The sequence below is a fragment of the Phodopus roborovskii genome, unplaced genomic scaffold, assembly GCF_943737965.1.
Source record: "Phodopus roborovskii unplaced genomic scaffold, PHOROB, whole genome shotgun sequence".
NCBI classification, from domain to species: Eukaryota; Metazoa; Chordata; class Mammalia; order Rodentia; family Cricetidae; genus Phodopus; species Phodopus roborovskii.
The window spans coordinates 8,416,690-8,443,992 of NW_026126578.1; the positions used below are offsets into that span (position 1 = coordinate 8,416,690).

Here is a 27,303-nt window from a genome sequence, read left to right on the forward strand (position 1 = left end):
GCTCTTGAAGCACAGTCTTCACTACCAGTTTAGTGCTTGCAATGTCTGCAAGGTTCATGGAGTTGTGACAATTCCTGTTTGCCAGTTATAGTTTGAAGATTCTAGCGTGACAGTCTCTCTCCCTCCCTCTCCCCTCCTACCCAACCCACAACCAAAATTTCCAGACAGATGCATCTGCCACTGGAAATAGGGCATGCCCAAAGATAGAACAAAACAAGCCCAGGTCAACTGGCAGGTTTCTAGCTGAGGTCTTTATTTTCATTTTATGTACAGCAAAGGTGCTGCTGAGACTCCACAGCAGCCACACAACATAACTGAATTCTCTCTCAACAATCAGCAGCTGAAGATCGAGCAACTACAATGTTAACGTTCACGCATTCACAAGTATTGTCTCTTTACTCTGCAATTCGTGCACGTGAGTCTTTAGTCTTACACACTTGTATAAAACACATAGTCTAGTAGTCAGCCCCTTTTGAGGGTATTACCTAGCATACGCAACACACAGAAATGTTCAACTTGTAGAGCCACAGTCAGAGTCCCAGTTTTATTGGAGGTGGTGTGGGAACCATCACTTCGCCCGTGCTTGCTTGTTGATGACTGCATTTGGTTTTGTTTGAGATGCTTGTTTTCCCAGGCCAGAATACCAGAGCTCACTCAGAATCCAGCATGTACTGACTACCTTAGAATACAAGATCAGAAACACAACCAAAGGCAGTGAAAACCACAGCACAGCATGCCACACTGTCAGACATGAGTGCCGAGGAAGGCTTTACCCCACTCTATGCCAATTGGGGTGGAGCTAAAAAAGCACTGCCAGCAATGGGTCCGACTGCTCTTAAGGAGCAGAAGGCTTTCCTTGCCAGGATACACTGAATATACCAAGGACCTGAAACTGGAGCAGACAGCCATCAGCAATGCAGAGTGATGGCCAACTCTACAACTGCCAACAGTCACCCAGGCCAACAGAGCCAGTCTCACTCACCCAGGTGAGGCACCAGCATGGACAAGGGAATCAACGAATGCTTCACTTCAGTGGGAAATCTTTTTATTTTTGAAAATTTTTATTTTTTAAGGAGAAGAAGCATTAAATTATGGGCAAGTTTTTCTTAGATCAAGTGCTAAACCATCAGAGCAAGGCTATTGAAGGGCTATGAATAAAAAAGAGAATCCAAGGACAGCCACAATTCCAAGAAACTCAAAGGCAACAGGGATGGGCAGCAAAAAGACAGCATTGAGTGCAGGTCTGGTGGGTGAGCAGGGGTAAGACAGCAAGAAGTCATGACAGGGCTTATGAGGACTGAAAGTTCTCCCCAAGATGGAAAGTCAGTGCGGGCGGGTTGGTCTGTCTGTCTGTCTACCTGAAGCTCCAGACTCTTCCTTCAACAGAAACTGCCATCAGGAAATTAGACACAATTTCAGTTTATTGATCACAGTGACATTTGGGGGCCTCCTGTAGAACTGTTAAGAGAAATCAGTGGGTTGCCACTGGATCATTTCTTCCACAGCCCTATGGGGCTCTCTTCTGTACCAGAGCAACTAAATAACAGCAGTTACTGCTAGTCCAGCAAGGTCAAAGTGTCCTGTGGCACTCTTGCCTGAAGCTGCTCCAGTATTTCCAGGCAAAGTTAACCTTCTAAACATAGGCTTGGGGGACCATTTGTTTCGCATGAATATGTATTGGTTTTAGTTTTTGTTTTGGTCCCTGCTCTAGGTGTTCATTCTGAGGTGAAGAACCACCATCTGGAGATGGAGTGAAGACTAGATACCTGAGTTAAAATATCAAAGTGAAAAGTCCATCTGGCCAAACAAAAGGAGGCTGGAATTGTTATGTAAACCACACTTTCCAACAGACTGGGCATTGCTACCCTAGTTCTGAAAGAAGATCCTGGTGTGGGGACATAGGCAAAAACGTACTTGGCTTCTCTGTCCAGGGCATAGTACACGGCTCCTTTGCATCATGTGGGCACACAGGAAGAGGCCATTGGAAATGGCACTTGTGACCTCCAATAATAAGATTAATCAGGCCCTCCATTTTGCTCTGAAGGTTGATTCAGGTTCCACCTGGGTGAGGGAACTGGCTGTGGGATGGGGACAAAGCTCAGCTCCTCTTCCTAAAGTCTTTCCAAACAGTCACCGAGCAGATTAGTGAGTCCGTCTGGGTTAATAGGAAGCTTGTAATAGTATGCACCCAGAACTTGGGTCCTTGTAACCTGAAATTTTCTTTTCTGCTTTTCAGGAGAATCACCTTCAATTGATCCTCTTAGGCAGACAGAATAAAGCTTTGAAGTTAAGGATGCTGAGGCCAAAATGCAGACAACAAGACTCTACATCACTTTGGTTTAGGTAATTAGGGGTGTTAAACAATAAATTAAGCAAACATAAGGAGTTTAATGACTCTCATAACATAGTAGCTTTGTTTTTGTTTTTTTTTTCCCTAAAGAAAATCCTAGCCCAAGGTCACTAGGTCAACATTTATTTGAGGGGGGAAAACAAAATCCATTCCTACTACACTATTCTGTTGAGATCACATCCCCTCTCCCTACAAACCCCTCACCACTCCAACCAAGCCAAGCCGGGGAGATGGTGCTGTGTGTGTAGTAGACACCAGAGAGCTGGGGCAGCCACAGGGTGGCAGAGGGCAGCACGCTGAAATATCCACACGGCTTCATTTGAAAACATCACTGCTTTATTTCAAAGGAAAAAAATAAAAGACCCTCCCAACCCAATACCCACCCCCCAAAACAAAAAACAAAAACAAAACAAAAAAATAAAACCCAATCCCCCAAAAACCCAACCAAACAAAAATATCCCAATAATAATAACAATAATAAAAAATCCTATTAGAAATTATAAGGAAGCACTGAGAGTTTGAGTATTACATTCTTCAAGTATGTTGTTGGGATTTTTTATTTTTAAGTTGGTAACTATACACACACATACACACACACACATATATAAAAAACAAACCTTAAAAGTGCGGCCAAGGGATTTTGCTTAAAGTTAGGATTAAGGGCTACTTCACAATACTGAACAGGACTGCACAGTCATCCTGTGGGCTTGATGCTCTTGCTTCCAACCCTGGCAGAGTTAAGGAAGGCGCAGGTTCAGAAGTGATCATACTTCAGAGTTAGCGTTAAGAAAGCCTGGGAGGTGCCTGTGTTCTTCCATGGCAGGGAAAATCCACCCTGAATCTAAAATTCCAACCTGGAATGTGGTGGGACTTCACAGTAGAGTTAGTTAGTCTAGACGAGGAGAGGAGCCCAAGCAGGGCAGGTGTTGGGCCTGGTCAGGTTTTTGCATCTGTTTAGTGGGTTTAGTGCAGTCCTCCAAGCAAGCCTCAATTCAGAATGCCCTTCGGTGTGTTGCAGATTGTTGGTTCATGTTAAAGGACTGTTTCAGATTTGCATCCCAAGGAAAATCATGCTACATAAAAATGATCCAAGATTTTGCCCAAAAAACTTCTTGGATAAAATCTAAAAAATACTATTGCAATTTTGTCTCTTGAAGAAAAAAACATTATTCTAAATGTAAACAGATTCACTCAACTCTCTTGTAGAAAACTTCAGAGTGGGTAATGCTGCTGCTGTCTACTCTCTTGGCATGCACTCGCCAGACGGTGAGGAGTACTGCTTTCTGCGCCAGCATCATCTGGGGGGTGAGAAGAGCCGGTCCACATAGCTGAAGAGTGCGTCCCAGTGCTTCCAGAGAAAGGCAATAAAAGCCACAAGGAATAAAGTGCTGAACGTCCTGTTGCGTGTCTTCATGAGGGGGACCACACAGTTGGCTACTGTGGACACAAAGACCAAGAGGACTGCCATGACGGCCAGGAGGATGTTGATGAGCTTGCCCAGCAGGTTCCGGGCAGTGGCGTTCTCCAGCCCTTCCAGCTGCACCACCTGCTGCTGTTGCTGCTGCAGCTCCATCTTGGAGATGCGAGTCTGACAGGCCTCCAGGGCCTCCTGTGGGCCAAACAGGGAATGGTTAGGCTTCTGTTCTCACAACTCTAGAGCTGACATGGCCTGGGGGAACCAGATGTATCCTGAACCATGCTATGGATTTTAAACAGCTAGAGCCTTGGATATGAAAAGCCAGACGTACGCTACTCAGGTAGCATTACTCCCATCCCTTCTACTTGTGGAATAGCTACAGAAGCAATGGACATATTTTGATTTATTCTGCCTAGAATTTACTTACTTTATTTATTTATTTATTTATTTATTTATTTATTTATTTATTTATTTATGACAAGAGTCTCTTGTATCTTAAACTGGCCTCACACTTGCTATGTAGCTGAGATGACTTGAACTACTGATCTTTTTTGTCTCATCCTTCTGAGCTGAAATCAAAGGCATGTGCCATCATCCCTGAATGATCTGGCCTCAGTTATATAGTTTTTATTCTTTTAGAAATTATGAGTCTCAGGTACAGGAGATACATGCCCTTGTTTTACTGAAACACAGTCTCTCAGTTCTAGTCCCTGTTGCTGTGGTAACACTGTCATACTAGTATGCTTACCCTTTACCTGCACTTAAGTCTGCATATATATTTGCCTAGCATGGGGTTATTACAGGCATTTCCTACTACAATGTGCATAGCATTCTACTGGAATTGATCTATAACTTATTTACTTTTTACTCAGTAGTGGGTCTTGATGATTGCACTATGTCAAAATACAGTGATCTTGCTGGGCAGTGGTGTGCACTCAGGAGGCAGAGGCAGGCGAATCTCTGAGGTCGAGACCAGCTAGTTCCAGGACAGGCCCCAAAGCTACACAGAGAAACCATGTCTTGAAAAACAAAACAAAACAAACAAACAAACAAAACTACAGGGATCTACCTCATTTTTGTGTGTATAGACATGTGCATGGACACGTGTGCATGTTCACACGAAGGTCAGAAGACAAACGAGGTGTTGGTTCTCAGGTACCCTCCCCACTTTGTTTTAGATACTATGGTGACACTATAGAGGGCATTAAAGTGACCTATGCCCCCTAAGGCCAAGCCTTATGTAAACTGCACCCTACCACTCAAGAAAACAAACCTCATCCCCTATCAAGCACAGACATTCTTCTAAGGCAAACAGTGGTTAGGACCCTGGGATTTACCAGCCTTGTCTTCAATGGGTTCTGGTTTCCAGAGATGTGAGGGAAGGCAATGTCAGGCTGAAGCTAGCTCAAGAATGGATAATGGATGCTGCTCACTACAGAACTACCTTGGGATAAAAAAAAAAAAAAAAAAAAAAAAAAAAAAGTCAACAGAATTTGAGGTCCTAAAGAAGATGGCAGCTGGGCAAAGAGTCAAGACAGTGCCTTGATTCCTCTGGGTGAGTGTACTATGCTCCTCCTTTCCACATGAACTTCTTTCAAGGTGCTTTCACAAAAACCACTTTGACCTCTGAGAAAATCTCCATAGGAACAGAGAAACCCCAATGTTTCACTACTTCATGGACTCAAGGGAGCGTTCACCCTCAGCTTCACTGCTGGGATTTCTCACAAACCCACAAACAATGGAGGAGTTTTCACAAACTGTACCTGTTAAGAGCAGGGACAAACGCCCTTTTCCATAGAAGCAGAACATAGGCAAGATGGCCAGAAGCCCCACCTGAGCAGCTCCAGGGCAGCAACCAACAGATGGGATGCTCTAGTTTTTCTCAGACTGAGACTGCTCTGTCCTAAGATATTTGCCAATACTAGAGCTGTGCCTCCCCACATGGTATGACCCTCCATTGTGTTGAAGGCAGGTGTGCTGCAACTGTTAAGAACTTTTCTTCATGTCTTTGCCCATTCCCTTTCTTCCTTCTTTCTTACTTATTGCTCACACTAACCTGGATGTCCCGGGCCCGTTCATAGGACTGATAGGCAATTTTCTCTTCCATGCTGGCCAACTCCTGCTTTAAGTTCAGGATCTCGTTCTGGTGAAGCTCTGTTAGGTCATTCAGTTGCTCTTCTAGTCGTTCACATCTAAGAAAGGGAGAATGGTTGGAGTTTTAAACATTTTGCATCCTCCCTGATATAATTTAGATCAATTCCCCAATGTATTCTACAAAATAAAACAAAAACACAGAGTTAGAGCAAGCCTAGGACACTGTGTGCCAATGGTTGCAGCTTTCAGTCTCCAATAAGGCAGCTGTGACAAAGCCATCCTACAGCATCATGGCTTTTCCAGTTTTCTCCATAGCCTTGGTTAGCTCTGCACACCTATGATGCTGAAAGCAGCTCTTACTCTGTTTTGAGTATGAGAGATGCAAAAACTAACCAAATCTCATCAGGAGAGAAAGAGCACTAATGGCAATGGACCTTCTAGCTTAGTGACTTATTTCAACACCAGTTGAACAATAACTTACTCACCTGGAAATTTGTGATTTGGAGGCCCAGAAAGCCAGAGCCAGAGGGATATATCATCCTTATGGCCAAGTAGTGCTTGGGACATTTGTCAGTAGATATTTATTGAGAGTCTGCTGCATGCCAGGCATGTTCAAAGTATTGGGACACTGTAGTAAGCAAGAGAAAGCACCTGCCTTCCATTTATTCTATAGAGAAAGGGAGACAGAAAAATTCCAACAGGATTTAATTTAGCCAAGGCTGGCAGATAGACAAGCATATGGCAGTGTCTAGTGACACTGGAAGGTCATGGAAAACTTCCACTCTCTTCAAGAATGAGAGATAAAGCTTGAAGTATACAAACAGAGGCTTGGGAGATGGAGGTTGAAGATGTGAGAAGAAGGACCTTACTCAGAAGGAACAGAAGTACAAGAAGAATGAGATTGGCATGTGAGGGCTGGAGCAGGCCGGAGAAACTACAAAGCAGGAAGAATATAGAATGTTCCTGGAAGGCTAGATTTATTTATCTTGTATTTTTAGTATTTAGGAGTACACGTGCATGTTCTCGTATTCACTCCCCACCCCATGTTTATATGTTTATTCTACATAAAGTTTTAAGGGAGCACATCAGAGATTCTTGGTAGGGGAAAAAAAAAAAAAAAAACCCAAACCAAACCACCACCACCACCAACATAAAAAAAAAAAAAAAAAAAAAAAAAAAAAACCTCAGAAAGGAATATATAGACTACCTGGATTCTGGATAGCTGGGGAAGGGACCCAAAGAAGACAGTGTTTAAGGAAATGAGTTGTCTGGTAGTAGTGAAGAGAATGGCCAAAGACAACAAATTAAAAACACCAAGACAGGGCAAAGGAAGAAAGAGGAACTACCTCTAGCTCTTGCCAAACGGAATGAAGTTGGGCAGGGCTCATGCATGCCACAGGGAAAAGCACATGTGAAACTCAGGACTTGAACTAAAAAATGAAAGGAAAGCTGGGAGTAAGGTACAATGCATTCCCTTGAATACAAGGTACTAAAGAAGCTGCTGAGGTAAGAGAATTGCAAGCTTGAGGCTAGTCTAAAAACCAACCACCAACCAATTCCTCCCTTCTTTCCTCTTGTGATTTTCTTTCTTTTCCCTGCCTCCCTCCTCCTCTTTCTTCTTTTTGTTGTACAGAGGATGGAAGCTGTCACTCTGCAAGCCAAGCAAGGCCTCTACTATACTACAGAGCTACAGCTACAACCTGACCGTTATTTCTAATCACACCTATGGTGTACAAACTTTCTTTTTAACTCAGGATGGTCTTGAACTTGTGATCATCTTGCCTTTGTAAATTCTAGGATTATTGGCATCTATCACCATGCCTGGCTAAGAATATCCACTTTTGAAGAATACAAAGAATTTCTCTAAGGTAATTTTATGTTGCAGCATCTGTGTTTCCCTTGTGTCTCTGTGAATCTTTGCATGTGTGCATTCATATGTGTGTACTGTCTGTATGTATGCACGTGGTTCATAAGCAAACCTGTGGATAACGGAGAAGGACCTTGGGTGTCCCACTCTATTCCTCTCTGTTTTGTTCCCTTAAGATGGACATTTCTCTCTGAACCTGGAACACACTATTTTAGCTAGACGCCTGTACAGTAAGCCTCTGGGATTCTTCTTGTTTCCAACAGAGCTTGGGTGACAGACTTCCATGCAGTCACACCTGTACAGTTCTGGCTGGCCTGTAACCTACAGAGTCCCTGAATAATGGGACTAAAAGCATGCGCCTCAATGCCTGGCCTCTTCCCTGTCTTTCTTACTTGGGTGTTGAGGGTCCAAACTTAGTTCCTCATGCTTGCACAGTGAGTGCTCTTAGTCACAGTTACCACCCCATCCTCCATTGTTATCCCTTTTAATAATCATATAGTAAACACTGATTATGTTTATTAAATTCTATTCCTTAAGAAATAAACATTAAGGAGTCAAAGTCTGACCCTTTTCATTATGTTATTAAATCCTATTTAGGGTCTCCTTTACCCTTGACAGGCATCTCTGTTGTGTCTTCCTTCATGCTGTTACAGCATCTCTGTTGTGTCTTCCTTCATGCTGTTACAGAATGGCACCCCCATGCTGTTATAGATAACTAAAATGGATATTTGTGGGACTCTCACTTTTCATATCATCTGCTACCCAGGGACTCAGGAATGGGTGGTCAGCTATGGAAGTGATTTTCTGCTAAAATTTAAATGGATCAGACACTGAAAGATTATATTAATATACTATCTTTTAAAACTCATTATTAGTGGTGGTGGTAGGGGTGCGCTAGAACCCAGGGCCTTGCACATACTAGATGAGTGTGTGACTTTCTTCTTTGTCTTTGTTTAACAGAAGGGTAATGAAACTTAAAACTGGAATTCCTAACTGCCGGTATTGCAGGGGTAAAGCTCAGTGGTAGGGTGTACTTAATAGGCTCTGGGCAGGAACTGGGACTGGGCAGGGAGCAGGGTGGTGGTACTTAGCAGGGCAACCTCTAGGCCCACAGCCTGTACACACTCTGGAGTTTAAAGACTGCTGGAAGCTGGTGTAGTGGCTTACGCCTTTTATCCCAGCACTTGGGAGTTAGAAACAGGAGATTACTGTGAGTTCAAAGCCAGCCTGGTCTACATTTTAAAACTCTATACGGTGATGCCATTTTGAAACTAGTCCCTTAAAAAGAAATGTGAGTCGGCCTGACAGGGGTTCAAGTCATACAGCCTCCATGACTCTGTTGACATAATGGTTTAAAGCTTGACCAGGAAAAATTTGGCTGAATACAGTATAGACAGATTCAAATTAAAAAGATAAAACCAAGTGTTAGCAAGGGTATGCAACTGGTAGAACCATTCTGTTCTGTTGGTGAGAACTTAAAAAAGTTAAATAAATAATTCTCATAAGGCCTACAGCACCACTCTAGGTGCATAGAGCAGAGAAATGAAACTTCTTTGCACACATGACCGGCCCATGCTTTAGTGCCCTAGAAGTCCTAGATTCTGTGTCTTAATGTGCTTGCAACTTGCTTGCTGTTCCATTTAGTGTGTCCCCTTCACTAGTTACTCACGGAATATCAGGATATAAAACAGAAATGTAAAAGTACCTGTACCCAATTCCCAAATCCTAGCAAACAGGCTGACTTTTGTCTTCATCCCCAATGTGGCTACTACAGACTGTCCACTGGGGCAGAAAGTGCACATGATCTTTTCTTCCTTTTTTCACCCAACTTTCTTTCTTTTTTAATTTTTTGAGACAGGGTTTCTCTGTATAATAGCCCCAGCTGTCCTGGAACTCACTCTGTAGACCAGGCTGGCTTCAAACTCACAGAGATCCACTCGCCTCTGTCTCCTGAGCGCTGGGATTAAAGGCGTGCACCACCATCGCCTGGCATCATCCAATTTCTAAATACAAAAGCCATATATAGAGGTGCACTTGGGAGGCCGAGGGAAGGAGATTCTGAGTCCCAGGCCAGCCTGGTTATACACAGCAAATTTCAAGCCAGACTGGAATACACAGTGAAACTGTCACTTTTTAAAAACAAAATGAATGAAAAACAAAACACAAAAGGGTTGGCACCATAGCTCAGTTGGTAGAATGCTTACCTAGCATGCATAAAGCCTTTGGGCTCCATCTCCTGCATTTCATTAAGAGAGAGAAAGCAGGAGAAGAGAGGGGAGAAAGGGAGAGGGAGGTGTGTGTGTGTGTGTGTGTGTGTGTGTGTGTGTGTGTGTGTGTGTGTGTGTGTGTAGGGGACCAGTAGTCCAGTGGCTGATATCCTGGGGACATGGAAACAGAAAGGCTCAAGGTTATCCTTGGTTACTTGGGGAGTCATGAGGCCAGCCTGGGCTGCCTGAGATTGTCTCAACAGCAGACAGACAAACAAACAAACAAAAACTCCCAAACAATTAAAAACAAAATTCCCAATTATGCTATCTTAGAAGGCAGGTGCAAGGCCTGGGGCATTCTCTAGAAGGAGTTTGTGATTTCTAATTTGGCCTGATGGCATCTGCCTGGCCCCACTGTCCATTCCTAGGGCAAAATTAACAGTAGAGAAAGCATTTTGCCTTTATGCCAAGTGTGGTAGGTCAAGCCTGTAATCCCAACACACAGGAGGTTGAGAAAGGAGAAAGTTTAAGTCTAGCTAGCCTGGGATACATCACTTCAGGCTAAGCTTAACGGCATATTGAGACTGTCTCAAAATAAAAATACAACAAAGGCATCTTGCTTTTTACCAACAGTATCTGGCTAGAGAGCTGAAACTGTATTTTTGTTTGATTTGATATACTATGTCCAGCCTTGGTTGGACCTGAACTACTTATGTAGGGAAGGATGACCCTGAACTTCCAATCCTCCTGATTCTACCTACTGAGTGTTGGGTTTGCTGGTATATTACAGCACACCCAGTCTATGTAGTTAGTACTAGGGTGGGAACCCACGGCTTTGTGCACTCTGGGTAAGCACTCTCCCCAAGGAGTTATATCCCCCAGCTCCAGAAAAGGTTTTTATTTTATTTTATTATGCACCTTGTACTAGCTGATGATTTAATTCATGTTCTGGACTCAAATCCAAATTCTGCAGCTCACTAGTTTTACAGTCACACTGTAAAGAAGAAATCTCTCTACTCTAAAGAAAAAGCATGCTGATGAGGAGATAGCTGGTAAAAACCTGGAGAGGTAGTCCAAGCTACAAGACTATATAAGGGTTCATTTCTCTCTTTTGTGATCTTAGTCACCCCTAACATCCCTAGAAGGTATGGTTCAAAAAAACTGCTTGGGCTGGCAGGGTGGCTCAGTGGGTAAATTACTTCTCACCAAGCCTGTCTTGAGTTCTATCTCCAGAACTCACATGGTGGAAGGAGAGAATAAAACTACTACAGGCTGTCTTCTGTCCTCCAACCATATGTAGTGTCACAGAGGCCACTCTATGCAATAACGTAAGTAAGTGTAACAACAAGAACAACACGAACTACAATGCTTGCTCACCGCTTGTTAGATGGTCTCTAGCAGTTATGATACTCTGTTCATTGGTTCCCACTTATTTATTTTTTTTCCTAAGTCTCCATTTCCCTCTATCTTCTCAATTTTACTTAAAAGCTTCCACTTTCACTAGTAACTGTATTTTTCTCCTATTCTATCATGTCAATGGCCTACTGGGCATATACTCTTCTCAACCTTAGATGCAAAAAGCCTCTTTTACCTCTAATTTTACTGGGCAGGTGTTGCTCCTGCCATTTCCCTGGCTCAAGTTGGCCACATAATTTAAATTGTTCTCTCTGGCCATTTGCTTCCTTTCTCCTATAGCATGCTTTTTGCATGTATATGAAGGGAGGTGCCTTAAGTCAATTTTAACTGGTCATCATAACTCTTCAGAGACCTTAGTAGAAACTGCTAATCTATGTCTCATTAGAAATGAATCCATCAGCAGTTGAGCAAGTTACTTGTGAATTCATGGGAAAGTAACAGACAAATCTTCTTAAGCCAAGATTTATCCCAAAGGAGAAGTCATGCCTAGGAAAAATGTCTAGTCTGTGTTAGCAGTGAGTTAAACAGCAAAGTAGCACTTGGACTAGTAGAATGAGCACCCTTTCCAGTTTAGCAGTTGAGATATACAAACAGGTCAGGAGACCTGCAAGGCTGTGGAATTCAGGGAGAAGTAAGATACTGTGGGCAGGGCTGATATGGACCCAGTAACTCCTCAGAACTAACCAGTGTGAATTTCCCTTTTCATGTCAATTACCTAAAAACTCAGGACTTTCTGAAAAGAACAGAAAAGTTGGGCTTTCATTGTGTAGCTGAAATCCTACTAAACTCGTAAAACAGGTGTTCCTTCTTAACACAGAAATACCTCTAATCTGCAGGAAACATCAGGGAGGAAACTGAGCAAGCTCCTAGGCACATAGAGTTTGGCCAAACACCCTAGTTGGTATCTTTCTTGGAATGAAGATCTTCTGAGCTGGGCTCAGTTCACTGCTCTGTTATAAAAACATTTCTCTAAGCTGGGTATATGCTGCAGACTTGGGAGAGGCTGAGGCAGGAGGATCATGACTGAGGCTAGGCAGGGCTACACAGCAAGACTGTTATAAACAAATATGAAAACATAACCATATTTTTTTCACCAGAGCTCAGTCAGGAGTTTGTTGCTCAGTTCTACTCACACCCCTCCTTCCTGTTTTAAGATTTATTGTGTGCATCCCCCCCCCATACTATTAATCACATTCAAAGTCTGCATAACAAAGAGGAAGAACACTGATCAGGTCCCTGACCAGAACACTCAATTACTAAGGCACAATTCCCATTACTTGGCACTAATATTTTTACTGACACAGCCTCAGCTAGGTTCTGGTCTGAAACATGATGAACAGAAGAGCCCAGGCGAAACACTGTGGTGTTCTCTTTTGGGGAGGAGTGGGTGTGGATGATTTCAGGATTCAATCCAATCTACTTAATCATCATGAATGCTAAACATCAAAATACTGGTCCCTGACAGTAGCAGAAGGATAACTACCCACCTTCCACACACCGAGTTATAAAAAGCCTTTTCCACCAGCATCTTCATATCCTCCCTGGGAGGTCACTCAATCCCACAAGTAGAGAGATAGGAGAGGACCTCCTTAAGATTCTTAAAACTCCTATTAGTGAGGTGGGCAAGGGTCTGACCCACATTGCCCTGCCTCAGGTTTTTACATATGATTATTTGTTGTCTCCCCACCTCCATTATTAACCAAATCAAGGTTTATACAACAAAAGGCCATTACTATTATGATGTCCTGTTCCTTGTCTAAATTCTAAATTGGGGAAAGGGAATTCAGCTCCATTTTCTCACTGAACATCTAGTCAACCAAAGGGTAGGTAGGAGGGAAGAGGGAAGGTGAGCTGTGTCCCACCTTTAACATTCTTGCTTTAAAACCAGGAATTCCCTTGAAGGAGGTCTACCCACTCACTCCCACCCCAAGGATGCTGAGGAGGCAGTTTTTGGACAGCTAGGATGGGTGCACTTGAGTATCTAAGTACTGTACATGACTCTAGCAGGTCATTTCTTGCAATTCAGCCTGAACAATGTTAGCATGAGAAGAACAACCTCATTTTAAGGAGTTTTATTCAAAGCTTTTTCCTAAATCACTTCAATTCAAACAGGATTCTAAAAATCTAAACATGACTTTATCATCACTATCAGCAATGAGGAAACCTGAACACTAAGTTGTTTTTTAAAGCAGTCTGAAAGCATCTGTGGCTGGAAATAAAAATTGCTGTTTTACAATGCACTGGTCATGTCCAGACTCTCTGGAGGTAAATAACTCATATAACTGCTGATCCTGGAAGTGTTTTTGGTCTCTGGACTGGGCAACACAGGAGTTAACCGTCTCTGATCAAAAATAAACCAGGGATTCTTCTGGATTAAATTCCCGATGAATGAAGAACTAGGTGAGTGCACAGGCTGGGAACTTCAATCTAAAGCATTACTATTTTGGGGGGTGTGGCTCAAATATTGGGAGTTACTCGGAGAGCCTGTGGGGTTTCTTTGGTTAGGCAATAGGTCAGTAGAGCAGATGCCTGATAAAACTTGTGGAGCAGGTTCTGAGATACATGAACCGACACACATAGGCAGATAAACAACTTCTGCCTATGTTGGGGGAAATGGGTAATTTGGTTTACATCTTATGACTTCACTGTGCTGAAGCCTGAGAGGAGGCTAGGTAAGAATGAACTAGTCTGTAATCCTAGCACTTGCAAAACTGAGGCACTTGCAAAACTGAGGCAGGATGACTGAGAATTTCAGCTAAGTCTGGTGTACATATCTCAAAAAAGGGGTTCATAAAACCTGTCTCAAAAAAGGGGTTTATAGCACAGCATTAGTCCCCTAAGGACCTAAGGGTAAATAGTGCATTTTCTTAATACATGAAGTAAGAGGTACCCAAAGAATATTGGAAATGAAATCTATAGAGGCAGCCTGGCAATTTGGAGATTAGGTAATGCCGTGTGTGTAACATCCTGGCACATCTGGAAAAAAACACAAGACAACATTTACTGAGCTCCTTGGCATGGGTGATGTGTGTGCCTGTATATGTGTGGTGTTGATGGTAACTGATTTCAGGACCTTGAATATGCTAACCCTGTGTTCTCTCATTGAACTAAACCCTGAACACTGGGTTCCTACTCTAAACCAAGCACCCTACTAAGGTGCATCCATGTACATGGTATCCTTTTCTCTCCTCACCCTTCCCTTTTCTTTCCCTCATTTAGTAACTGTTGCAACCCTTTTCAGTAACAACCACCACTTTGTTTTCACAGTTAGAGAGGCTCAGGTGAGTTCTGTGATCTACTCAAGTCCAGACAACTAACAAGTATCAGAGCTGGCAAGCTTGTCCACATCTGTGAATTAATTAATAGGTAACTAATTTCTTTTCTCCTCCCAAACTCCTTTTCTATACCTCTTTAGTTGTTAAGCTGGGAAGAACACATATGTGAATCTCTTTGTACAGCAGCCCTTACCTTCACAAGAATATCTCTGGATCCCCCCCCCCCCCCACTATACACAAAAGGCTAACTTGATCCTAATTGTCTTGGCTTCTATTTCAAAGTTAATGTTTAAGTACAGCTTACACATTTTCAAGAAATACTGATTGATTAACAATTGAAAGGTGCTTAAAACAACTAAATCTAAGCATATCCAGCAACGGTAAAACCATGTTTAAACAAGCAGTTACCTAGTTAGCACAGCCTGGCCTGACTGGGTCAGTCAAGTTACTCAATGTTTTACTGTAAGTGATACTTTTCTTTCTCTGACTTTGTTATTGTGACTCAGTAGGATTTAAAATATCCTTGTGTTTAATACAAATATTCTCAGAAGCTGATTCCAAAGCAATCTCCTCTAATTAGAAGCTTTTCAAAGTACATTGCTGCCCACCAACACTAGGAAGGCCCACTTTACATAGCACTGCTCACACCAGAAGAAAACACAGAATTCCTAACAAAATAAAGCAGCCAAGAGTTCCCAGGATAGCTTTCCAGCCTTCATGCTGTCAATGCATTTTGCCACAGCTGAACCTATCCTTCACCAGTCTGTCAACCAGCATACCCACCCTGGGAACAAACCTAGTCCTTTCAGCTGCAAGTGGTAAATAGATGCATATGAAATGATTTTGCTGGGTGACATGGCAAAGTCATGCATCTTTCCTGGCCTCAGTGTATGCATCTGTAATCAGGTTCAAGTACATACTGGTTTTCTTCTTCTTTGAGTAGTGCTTTGAACCCAGGACTCACTAGCAAACCTATGCAAATACTTTAAAGAGGTGACAAAGTGAGCTGGACAAGAAAAATCTGAAGTCCATAGGGACCCTATCATTTAAAATCTTATTAAACCTCATTCCCTTATCCCCCATACATAGATCTCCCTCACTCATAACTGAAAGCCCTATGGAGGGGCAGGAGAGATGATCAGCTGTTTAGAGCATTGGCTGCTCTTCCAAAGTACCTGGGTTGAATTCCCAACACCCATACATCAGCTGACAACTATGTGTAACTCCAGGTCCAGAGGACCTGCTGCCCTCCCATACATAGACAGATATGCAAGCAAAACACCAATGTACATAAAAAAAAAAAAAAAGGGATGGTTAAAAACAAAACAAAAACAACAACAAAAGCAACAAAAACAGCCCAGTACAAAGCTCAATGACTTACATCTAGGTCCTTTTAAAGGGAGAAATGGAGCCTTGGATGAAGGCTCGTCTACCATGGCAGCACAGGCTGTGGGGCACAAGTATGTGGGTGAAGACAGAGGAATCAGAACACCTGATTATTGCAGAGTTAAGCAGACCCTTTCCACAAGCTCACCAGTGCAGACCATAGCAGAAGCACATTAAGAAAGTAGCACTGCTGAGAAGGGCTCTGGAAGCAGGAAAATGGCTGCTGGTTACCCAGGAGATTTTACTACTTACCTACACTGTTGTATTAGCTTTTGAAAAACTTTCACATATAATATACTCAAAATAACAACTCAAACTTAGTAAATAGACACATACTCTGATCTGGGAAAAGCCTGCTAGCACCTCTAGCTCAGCCATGAGTGCCTCTCAAAATTACAACAGCCTTCTGATCATATAGATATTAGGGTTGAGCTTGAAAAACAACCTGTGGTATTATAAAAAAAAAAAAAAAAAACAATGGATTTGAAGTGAGGTAAAGTTCTGGCTTTATTGTTGGTCTCCAGCAAATTAAAAACAAAAACAAATAAATAAACAAACAAAACCCCAAAAACTATACAGGCTGGGTGGTGATAGCTCATAACTTTAATCCCAGCACTTGGGTTTGAGGTCAGTCTGATCTACGGAGTGAGTTCCAGAATTGCCAGGGCTACATAGAGAAACCCTGTCTTGAAAAACCAACCAAACCAACCAACACCACCCCAACACTGGTTTCAATTTCCTCTAGTGTAAATAAAATGGGGATAACACAGACCACCTGCAGGTTGCTGTGAGGCTTAATGAGTATTTATCACAGGAGTTCAGCAAATTCTAAAAGAGGTAGTTTTATCACCTGTAAAACATCATCATCAGGACCATCATTAACAAAGTACAACACTGGTTACTGCCCTGCTCCGGTGCTGGTAAGATAAAACACAGGAACACAAAAGACAAGACACTGGAGCAGCCATGACCAAAGTAATTTTTGGTCATATAGTTCACCTATTTTTTTCCCCTATAAAATCAAACCCTGAAACAAAGTTGAAATAAAAATATGGGTTGAAGTATAGCTTAATGGTAGAGTATTTCTCTAGCCTGTATAAGACTGGGGGTGGGGTGGGTTTGAAAACCAAAAGTAGTAGGCTGCTGCACAAAGTTCAATAACAATATATACCATGGATGAGGTAGGAAAAAGAGAAAAATAAACTATACATACACAGGTAAAGGAGATAAGCTAAAGAACAAACAAACAAGAAGCTAGGAACATATCTACAGATGTGTAACCACAGCACTCCTGGCTGGAATGCTACTGTCCTCAGCTATTATTTTGAGGACTATTACAAGAATTCTCCAAAAACGCTTCAAATGTGAAAAGTTTTGGTATCTAAAATAGGTTTTCAGTTATGAGAAGAGTGTCACTTCTGTGAAACTGTTCAATGTTAGACAATTGTATTTGCTGTATAAAACAAACAAATGGAGGCCTTTATTTTTTTATTTTTATTTTTAAATGCTTCTTTCCAGGGAATTATTGGTATGCCCCCCCACCAATGGAGTCCATATTGTGGCTTGTTCAAGATTGTGTAAGTGAAGCCGAGAGAGGAGTCACAATGTGAGGCTTCACAACCAGCAGTGTAGTTTTCTTCACTCTCTACTCCAGAGATCCAAAGTACAGTGAAGGAAGGGAGCTAGCTGCTCATGTGCATAGGGGGCTGAGGCACCTGTTCAGACTTAATCTAATAGATTTCCAAATGTGTTTCCATCCCTTCCTTTTTTCACATTGGCCTACATCTAACTTGAAGAAAACAACCTCTACATGAATTTAAGCATTAGAGGAATTTAATAACAGAAATGCTAATTTTATCGTTTAAATAATGTGCAGAGGTCCTCTGGAGGGTGAGTGGGGCTAGGGCTTAGCAGCAGCGGTCACCTGATGTCATTGCAGTGCTGTGTGGCAAGCACTGCCTGCACGAACCTCATTTCCGTGTTGCAGCAATCTTATGAAGGGATTTTGCTAGTCTTATGGTGCAGGCAGGAAGCCCTGACAGAGATGCTAATTTTCATAGCTAGTAACAGAAATAGAATTGAAATCTGGGATTTAGGTTTAATATGGTAAAAAGGATCAAGTATCTTATTTTAATCAGTCCACTTGAACACTATCTTCTCAGTATATTAAATGTAGAAAGCACTGATGAAAATAGTAACATATTTGTTTAACTTCTTTTCTTTCCTAAACTCAGTCTTCTTTCACCCTGAAGTCTTTTTCTTTTTTCAAAAAAATTATTATTTAGTGTGTGTGCGGGGAAATGGGGGTGAGTGCATATCTGTCAGTATGTACATATGCAGGTCTGAGGACAACTTGTGGAAGGTGGTGCTCTCTTTCCTACCAGGTAGGTCCTAGGGATTGAACTCAGGTCTTGGCAGATAGTGTCTTTGCCTGCTGAGCCATCTTTCCAGTACTCTTAGCCTCTTTTTGGTGGTCAGGTAAGCATTCTGCCACTATACTACCAACCCTCTTTAAGAAAAAAACAAAAAACAAAAACAAACAAAAACATTTTTTTAAGACAAGGTCTCATGTGGCCAAGGCTGTCCTCACATTTCCTAAGGATGATTGCTGTGGATTAATCCTTTGGTACACTGTGAAGATGTGTTGCTCTCATTGTTAGTAAACAGCTGACTGGGCAATAGCTGGGCAGGAAGAGCTTAGGTGGGAGAGCCAGCCTGAGAGATATGAGGAAGAAGGGCAGAGTTGCCAGTGAGATACAGAGGAAGCAGGAGATGAACATGCTGTGCTGAGAAAAGGTACCACTATGTGGTAGAGCATAGGTAAAAAATATGGGTTAATTTAAGTTTTAACAAGCCTAAGCTATCAGCTGAGCATTTATAGTTAATAAGTCTCTGTATGTTTATTTGGAAGAGGGCTGGTGGAACAGAAAAGACTTATTTATAGTTTTATTTATGTGTTATATGTGTGTCATATACATGTTTGTTTATGTCAGTCAATGGGAGCCAACAGCATGCATCATACATTCAGGAGCTGGAGATACAGGCAATTTTTAGTTACATGATATGGGTACTGGAAACTGAACTTGGGTCCCCTGAAGAGCACCAAAGTGCTTTTGACTGTTGAGCTTTTGATTTTCTTGATTCCATCTGACAAATGCTAGAATTACAGATGTATATATACCATGACCAATTTATCCAGCGCTCAAGTTAGAAAGTGCTCTACCAACTGAGCCACATCCTTGGCTCTCAAAGTGTCAATGAGAACTGAAGAAGATTAACAAAAGGAGGCAGACTGGATGGCTGCTTAGCATTTTCGACACTGGAAGCAAGCTTGTTGCTGTTGTCTTTAGAGTTAAGTGATAAACATGAGCAATTATTTCAGACACCAAGTCATCTCACAAAAGTAAAGTTTTAATACATCATTTTTACTTTTAAGAGGTGAATGGGAATTCATTTGTTCAAACCCAGATGTCCATTAAAGTACTGGAGAATTCAGGGTTAGGATCTGGAACAAGACCAAGACTTTCAAGGCTTTATGTGCAGAGATGCAGCTCTCACAAGATTGTTTCTTGATCTACGTGAGGATGCCCACAAGTTTGGATCTGAGTAATTACTCTGGGGAGCATATTATTTCTCTACATGGAAGACAGGATACAGATTTGAAGACTAGATAAAAGTGGTCCAACAGAAATCTATGATGCAAAGTGAAAAACCAGGCTCAGTATAGGTTGTGGGTAGTCATGGATAAGGATCCAGGTTCCATCCCTATAGCAGGAATGAATGACCCAGTCTGAACTTTGGTGCAGATTCTGAATGAAGAGCACTGAGCTCTTCTGAGCACTTTCTAACTGTACCAGAACGACTTAATGCTATGTGTACTCTCATCCAAATGTCCCAGTTCTTAGTAAGTGTCACAGATACATTTATCTGGATTTATTTCCAATTTTTCTATACTTATTGGTCACATAAGTATGTTTAGAGCCAAATACCCATGAGGGTCACTACATTTTTGCTGGGTTATATCTGTAGTTATTTACAAAGTTCTCAGGATTAAGATGTTCTGAATCCAACTTAGTGCAGTGAAGGCTTCCATGACTATGGTTCATGACCTCAGTGGATTGAAGAAATACCCTAGAAAGCTTGATGCATATTAAATCATAAACCAGAATAGAAGACTGAGGAGTTAAGAAATGTTCCATCTGTGTGTGATCTTAGGAGTCATTTAACTGTTGTAATGACTGATACAGAACTCCTGTGGCTGTTACAGAGAGATCTTAACACTGGACACTGAGAGACGGATATCTTTTAAATTCATTTCTCCATATTCAAATAGAAGGGAACAAATAATTTAGGCTTTAAATTTCACATAACTTACCTATACCGCTCTTCCTGTAAGGTCTGCATTATTAAGGAGTAGTCCCTCTGATAATGCTCCTTGAGGGTCTCGAAGGATTCCTCCAGTCTGGCCTGGGTTTCCCGGATCTCTTGGATCTCATGCAGTAGTGCATCAAACCCTGAGCTCTGCATGTCTAGGGTGTTTGTTTTGGAGCTTGATGCTCCTACGGCAATGCCCCCAGTGGTACTGTTGGCTCCTACTGAGCCTGAAGTGGCACTAGAACAATCTTCCTCACTACCATATTTTGGACTTGACTGAAAGTTCGAAATCACCCCTAAAGCCTTTCCCCCATCATCTACTTGTCCTTCCTCTAATGAGTCCTTCAGATTAGGGATGTTATCTGCACTGCCAAATTTGTTCCGAATCAGTGAAGCAATCTCTCTGGGCTTGGAGACTACAGCCCCTGCTGCTGAATGGGTAGCCTGGGAGAAGCTGGAAAATCCACCTTTGACGCTGTCCACCACACCTTCACTGAAGCCAGTCACCTTTGCACCCACATCCTTCAGACCCTGGTGCATGTCCCTGAAGACATCCTTGGGCTGCCGGGGGATCCCATTCTGTTCCACCTCACGGAGCTTGCGGTGGTAATGCTCAAGTTTCTTCTGCAGCTGGAGGATGGTCTGTGCAGATTTCTGGTTTTTCTTCTCAAACACCTGTTTGATACGAGCAGCCTGCTGCTTGTCTGCACTGTTGGCAAGCTTCAAGTATTCAGCAACGTTGTCATCTCGGGCTGTCTGCGCAATCTTGATCTGTTCTGTGAGCTTTAGGATCTTCTGCTGCAGGTGTGCGATGGCAGCTTTTGTGCGCTGAGGGTCTGGTATTCCATCTACAGACTCTGTGTGGATGCTGCCATCAGTACTAGAGGCCACGGCACTGGAAGTCTGGGCGAGGCTGCTCACTTCCAAACGCTCGATCTAACATTTTAAAAGCAAGAGGTGGATATTAGAAGCAGTTCAGAATCAATGTGCCAAAATGTGCTGAAAATCTGTCTATGTTCAACTCTTAGCACAGATGTCTAATCTTTACATCCCCTGTTCTGTAAAAGCCCTGCTGCCCTCTTTGCTAGTCTTTATACAGCATTTCTTTAAATAACAAAGCTCCCTTTGTGGGTTGAAAGCTTGACTCAATTCATATTCTTATGTACACTTCTGATCAGAAGCAAATCTATGTAAGACAGAATGTCAGCTTTTCAATGAAATCCTATGAAAATCATCTGAGCCACACTTACAGATTGGTCCCCTGAAAATGCTAGCAATAGACGTGTTGATACCGAGATAAAAGCATCCAATTGTTATTACAATGTTTGTTTGCATAAGTTATACCCAGGGTAATGAGATCATTTTCTATTCTTGGGAGATTTTGTTGCCGTGGGAAGACAGGCTGAGGCTAGACTGGGGAGGTGCTGTTGAATGCTACTGAATTAAGATAACTGTGGTGTATCCAGGAAGATATTGTGAACAGACAGGGGCAGTGAGAAGTAAGTGGTTAAACAATCAGGGATTAAGTTTAAATCTTTTTGAGCCCAAACTTTGTGTTTATCCAATAAAAGGTTTAGCTTTGGTAAAGAACCACAAAGCTCACACACTATCTTTTCATATGGGTGAGTGTCACTGAAAGGAATGGAAGAAAGTACAACCACTTAAGACTTGAAAGCTTAAACTCCTACATGTCAAAGCAGTTAGCTGAGGCTGGAGGACAGTCTTCTTACACCCTAGGGGTGTACTTCAGTGGTGAAGTACTGATCTAGCATAAGGCCCTAGGGTGATGCCTAATAGTGAGAAAACAAAACACAACAACAACAACAACAACGAAACAACAGTATTCTTTTCTTCCTATTTCAATGAAACTCAATTTGGGGTTAGGAATGCAGGTCAGTGGATGAGCCATGCTTCCTTCCCATCCCGAGCGTAAGAGATGAAACTTGACAGAGACTAGTACAGTGCATTTTGCATTACTTCCTGACTGACCTTTGAGGAGTACAGTGGCTAGAGACTGCAGAAGGCAGAGTCAGCCAAAGGCCCAGATGGACAAGGTGTGTAGAGCTTCAGTAATAGCTCCCATAAGCCCTTGCTCTTCAGTGCACCAAACCTGGCTGCACAAGTTAATTTCCTTTCTAATATGTGCATAATACCATCTGCTTATTCATGTTCAATAATTAAGTTCAAACTCTACTACAGAATATATGGAACAAAGATATGAAGGTTCTTTAAGCAAGCTTCCCTATGTTCAAGTTGATGAATCTTTGAGATCAAAACTAATCACACTGGGTAATGGCACATACTGTAGCCAAGGCTGACAACCCAAGTTCTAGTCCTAGGATCCCAGCACTTGACAGGCAGAGACAGGTGGATCTCTGTGAGTTTGAGGCCAGCCTGGCCTACAGAACAAGTTCCAGCACAGCCTCCAAAGTTACAGAGAAACCCCGTCTCAAAAAAGAAAGAAAGAAAAAAAAAAAAAAAGATATTGATCAAACATGAAAATACTGTTAGAGAAGGATACAGAGATGGCTGAACAGTTGTTAAGAGCACTTGCTGTAGACCAGCATTTACCTAGCTTACAACAACTTGTCATCGCAACAGCACTGGACATGCATATGGTACACAAACACACAGGTAAAACATTCATATATGTAAAATAAAAATAAATCTAAAAATTTAAAAAATACTGTTAGAGACTAGAATAAAAGTTCAACCATTTAAAAGTAAACTATAATACTTTTCAATATATGTATGTTTACAAATGATCATATTTTGGTTCTCTACAAAACAACTAAATAAAACATATTCTCTTTAATCTGATTCCTGTCCTACTTGGGGTCAGTGTGTCCTCCCATGAAGAGTTCCTATAGAGACATCAACATGCCTATAAGAGGACAGCTGACACTGGAAACTGGAAATTATTGGACTACCCAGTAATACCTCTCAGTTTTGAAAGGTAACCATTTTAAAAGGGGAGAAACTCAGAAATGAAGCAGGAACCAAGTCCTAAAGGGGAAATCTGTGCTTCAACCATGGGCACCTGGCCTCAAAACATGACTATCAATCAGAAAACAGTTCCTTTACTGCACATGAGGCTGGATATGGGTAACACACAGAACTAGATGCCTAACGCACTCCAGACAACTCAGTTCCAAATGTGAAAAAGTTTGCAAAGGTAAAACTAAAATACTCCCTCTAGGGGTCTGGGGGCAGAGGCTCTAATCCTGTGTTGATCACTAACCATTGAGCTACATCACCAGCCTAAGACCTCCTTTTCCCTACAGCATTTTAATAGTAGCAGCCCAAGCTGGCCTCAAACTTACACTCCTCCTGCCTCAGCTTCCTGGGATTGCCCCAGAATTTCTTGAAAGATACAAGCATGAAAGAACAAGGTGACTGATGCTGGTCCTTCTGGTACCCCGATGAAGCACAGACTGGGTATATTACTATAAAGGAGAAGCACTCTGGGGCACAGTCAGGAAAGTACTTTAAGGATAAAGGAGAGCCATGCTCTGGTGGCACACCTGCTTGCTAGTGTCTTTCTCTGCTTTTCAGAGTTGTCATTGCAAACTGACTCCTTTGCAGGTCACACTGCTCTCTCTATTTGTCTCTATTACGAAAGCTAGACTGAAGACTTTGTGGAGACCCTAGGCAGGATAGCCAAGAGACAAGACAGAGAGACACACAACACATAAGGGCATGGGACAGAGGGAGGGGGACGAAAGCATAGAGCAATAAGGTAGAACATGACAGAAAGTACAAGGAATTGAGTTCACTGTGACCTATGCAAATTCACTAGCTGCATCTCTGGGCTGCCCACCTGTTCTCTTGGGGCCTAAGTTTTCTCATCCATACAATAGGGTCACAGTCCCCCCCCCCCAAGAGTGTTTTGAAAAGATATTCAATGCATTAAATCAGGGAATGGGTGTGTACAGCAAGTGCTAGAATGCTTACCTGGCCTAAATGAGGTCCTGGGACTTGAATCCCAGGACCTCACACCAGGGGAGTGTTAAATTAGATTATGTCTGATAAATGATTATTGTTTGGACTAAGTTCCTAGACTGGACCCTAACAGGATGAGGTTAAAAATGTCACTCCTTTCCTCCCTCCCTATTATGCAGACCTGGAACTCACAGAGAGCCACCTGCCTCTGGTTAGTTAACAAGTGTTGGGATTAAAGGCGTACGTGGCAAATGTTATCAATTTTTAGAGTAAAGGTCCTATCACCAAACCAAACCCAAGTGATTATCTAATCTTTTATCACAATTATATGACAGCCAAATTCCCAAATAGGCCAGTTTCAATTAGTTAAGAAAGTTCCCTGTGCTTCATTCCTTTCATAAAAAGGTAACCTGGGGCTGGGGAGGTGGGGCTACTTAATACACACAGGGCCTAAGAACTCTTGCTGCACATTCATGAAAAGCTAAGTTTAGATCACAGCACCCATGTAAATAACTGGGCATGGTTGCGTGAATACCTTTACCTCCAACAATGGTTGGGGGCAGAGACAGGAGGATGGCTGGGGTTTGTTGGATGGCCCTAGGTTCAACCAAAGACCTTGTCTCAAGGGAATGAAGCAGAAATGAAAGGACACTATCACCTCATCTGATCTCTACAGGAGCCCACACCTACACGCACATGTGCACACATCACACATCACACACACACACACAAATAAAAAAGTAAACTTGAAGCATTCAATACTGACCAGCTCTTTTGTACTGTTCCTTGTTCTTATCCCCTCTAAGAAAATAACTTTGAGAGGGCCTATTTAAGCTGAGTGTGGTGACACACATCTATAATCTCAGGACTTGGGAGATAGACAGGAGGACAGTTGCCAAGTTCAAGGTTGGTCTGGTCTATGTAGTCAGTTCCAGACCATCTAGGGCTACATGGTAAGATCCTACATCCTACCTCAACACATACTGTGTCCCCCCACAAGTTAATATTTTTGTTTTGGCTTTCTTTAGTTTTTTTTTCCTGTCTTTAAAAATTAAAACAGTATTTTATTTTTTATTTTTAAATAAAAACATGTGAGTGTATGTATGTATGCACGTATATATGAGTGCTGGTGTCTGTGGAGTCCAGAAGATGGTATCAGATCTTCTGGAGCTAGAGTTACAAGTGATTGTTGAGTTGCCTGATGAAGATACTGGGAACCACATTTAGGTCCTCTTCAAAAATGGTAAATGCTCAAAGTTTTTATTTTTAAATTATATTTTCTTACTTATTCTTATTCTATCTATCCACCCGTGTCTCTTTGAGAGTGTGTGTATGTGTGTACCATGGACATGTGCGGAGATCAGAGAATAGCCTGTGGGAATTGCTTCTTTTCTTTTACCATGTGGGTACTGGGGATTGAACTCAGGTCATTAGGTTTAGTGGCAAGTGCTTTTACCTGCTAAGCTGTATTGCCAGTTCCTTTCTGTCTTTATAAGCTAGTTTCCTCTGCTTGGCTTATTGGAATGTTTATTTTACAGAATGAAATGTTGCATGGTTCAAGAAAAGCCAACTGAGATGATTACCCTAAGTGCTACAGCTCTGCCTAAGTCTTAAAACAGACTTAAGAAGGCAACTGTCTCCTACCAAATTACCTGGCCAGCAGATCCATCACCATATCCCTGGTTTCAAATCACTATTTTCAATATAAGTTCTATCTGGCTTACAGAATATTAGCTCTTTTTGGAAACCTCATATTCTACACACCCGGGAATGAGGAAAAAGCAGACAAAAGCAGATGGAAGTGGGGAAGTCTTTGCAATTCATCTGACACACACAGTTTTGCTAAGAATGGGTTTCTTCCTGCCTGCTCTTTTCCAGGACAAGTTTTTTTTTTTTTTAATTAATTTAATTTTATGCCCACTGGTATTTGGCCGTGAGTGTTGGGTCCCCTGGAACTGGAGTCACAGACAGCTGTGTGCTGCCATGTGGGTACTGGGACTTAACCCAGGTCTTCTGGGAGTAAATTTAATGCTTTTAACCTCTGAGCCACTTCTCAACCCATTCCATCCCCCTAGCAAGTTTTTATAGGTCAGAATGTGCTGTTGCCTGTTGGAGTTGATGCTGGACACCTGTAGAACAAGTTTGACAGTTCTGCCAACACTAAAGTGATAGAGATGGTTTTGTTTTTGAACCACAAAATATGTGGTTTAATTTACATAATCATGAGCCAATGGTGGTGAGGGTTAAGACAGAATATTTGCAGTTTTTTTTTTTTTTTTTTTTTTTTTCTGTTTGTTTTGAGACAGGGTCTCACTTTATCTAAGGCTACCCTGGAACTCACTATGTAGCTCAGGCTGGCATGGATCACGTGATGATCCTCTTGCTTCAGTCTTCTCAGTGCTACAAATACAGAGATTTGGGCTACCATGCCTGGTCAAATTTGCAAATTATAATTCCTAGAGATTTATAATCTTGGCCTTAAGAACTATAAAGTAATCTGTCCCATAATCAGTAAGCAGTGAACTTAAGATGTTCTGGTTGTGGGCTTGTGTTTTTTGTCTGTACATTATAGAGCACAAGAATTGACGAAAGTTTCTGTTCTGCCTGGTGCTGCAATTGATTAGCACCAAAAACCCACACAAAGGCATATTAATTTATAAACTGTTTCGTCAATAGCTAGGGCTACTTACTGGCTAGCTCTCTCTTAATTATTAACCCATTTCTATTACTCTAAGTCTTCCCACGTGGCTTTTGGCTTCCCCGGTAATGCTTTGGCATGTACTTTTTCTGTCTCTACATGGCATCTCCCCTCTGCCTTCCTCTTTCCAGTCTTCTCCTGGTCTAGTAGCCCTGACTACCTTGCTGCCTGGCTATTGGCCAATCAGTGTTTTGTTCATCAACCAATAAGAGAAACATATCTATAGGACATGCCCATCACCCTGTTTTATGAGTCAGGTTGATTTGCTTTCAATTCC

At 42.0% G+C, this 27,303-nt stretch overlaps 1 protein-coding gene across 4 annotated transcripts in view; it reads right to left on the reverse strand.

The window, feature by feature from the left end:
- Positions 1–232: 232 nt before the first annotated feature.
- The window catches only part of Tmcc1 (transmembrane and coiled-coil domain family 1), a 114,981-nt gene continuing 87,910 nt past the window's right edge, over positions 233–27,303 (reverse strand). For all 4 annotated transcript variants that reach the window (XM_051203803.1, XM_051203802.1, XM_051203805.1 and 1 more), the window contains 3 exons: positions 20,388–21,322; positions 5,824–5,959; positions 233–3,959 (listed from right to left, as the gene is read on the reverse strand). In XM_051203803.1, the coding sequence (XP_051059760.1) occupies positions 3,645–3,959; positions 5,824–5,959; positions 20,388–21,322 (1,386 nt within the window). In that variant the 3' untranslated portion in view covers positions 233–3,644. The remainder of the gene's footprint in view (positions 3,960–5,823; positions 5,960–20,387; positions 21,323–27,303) is intronic.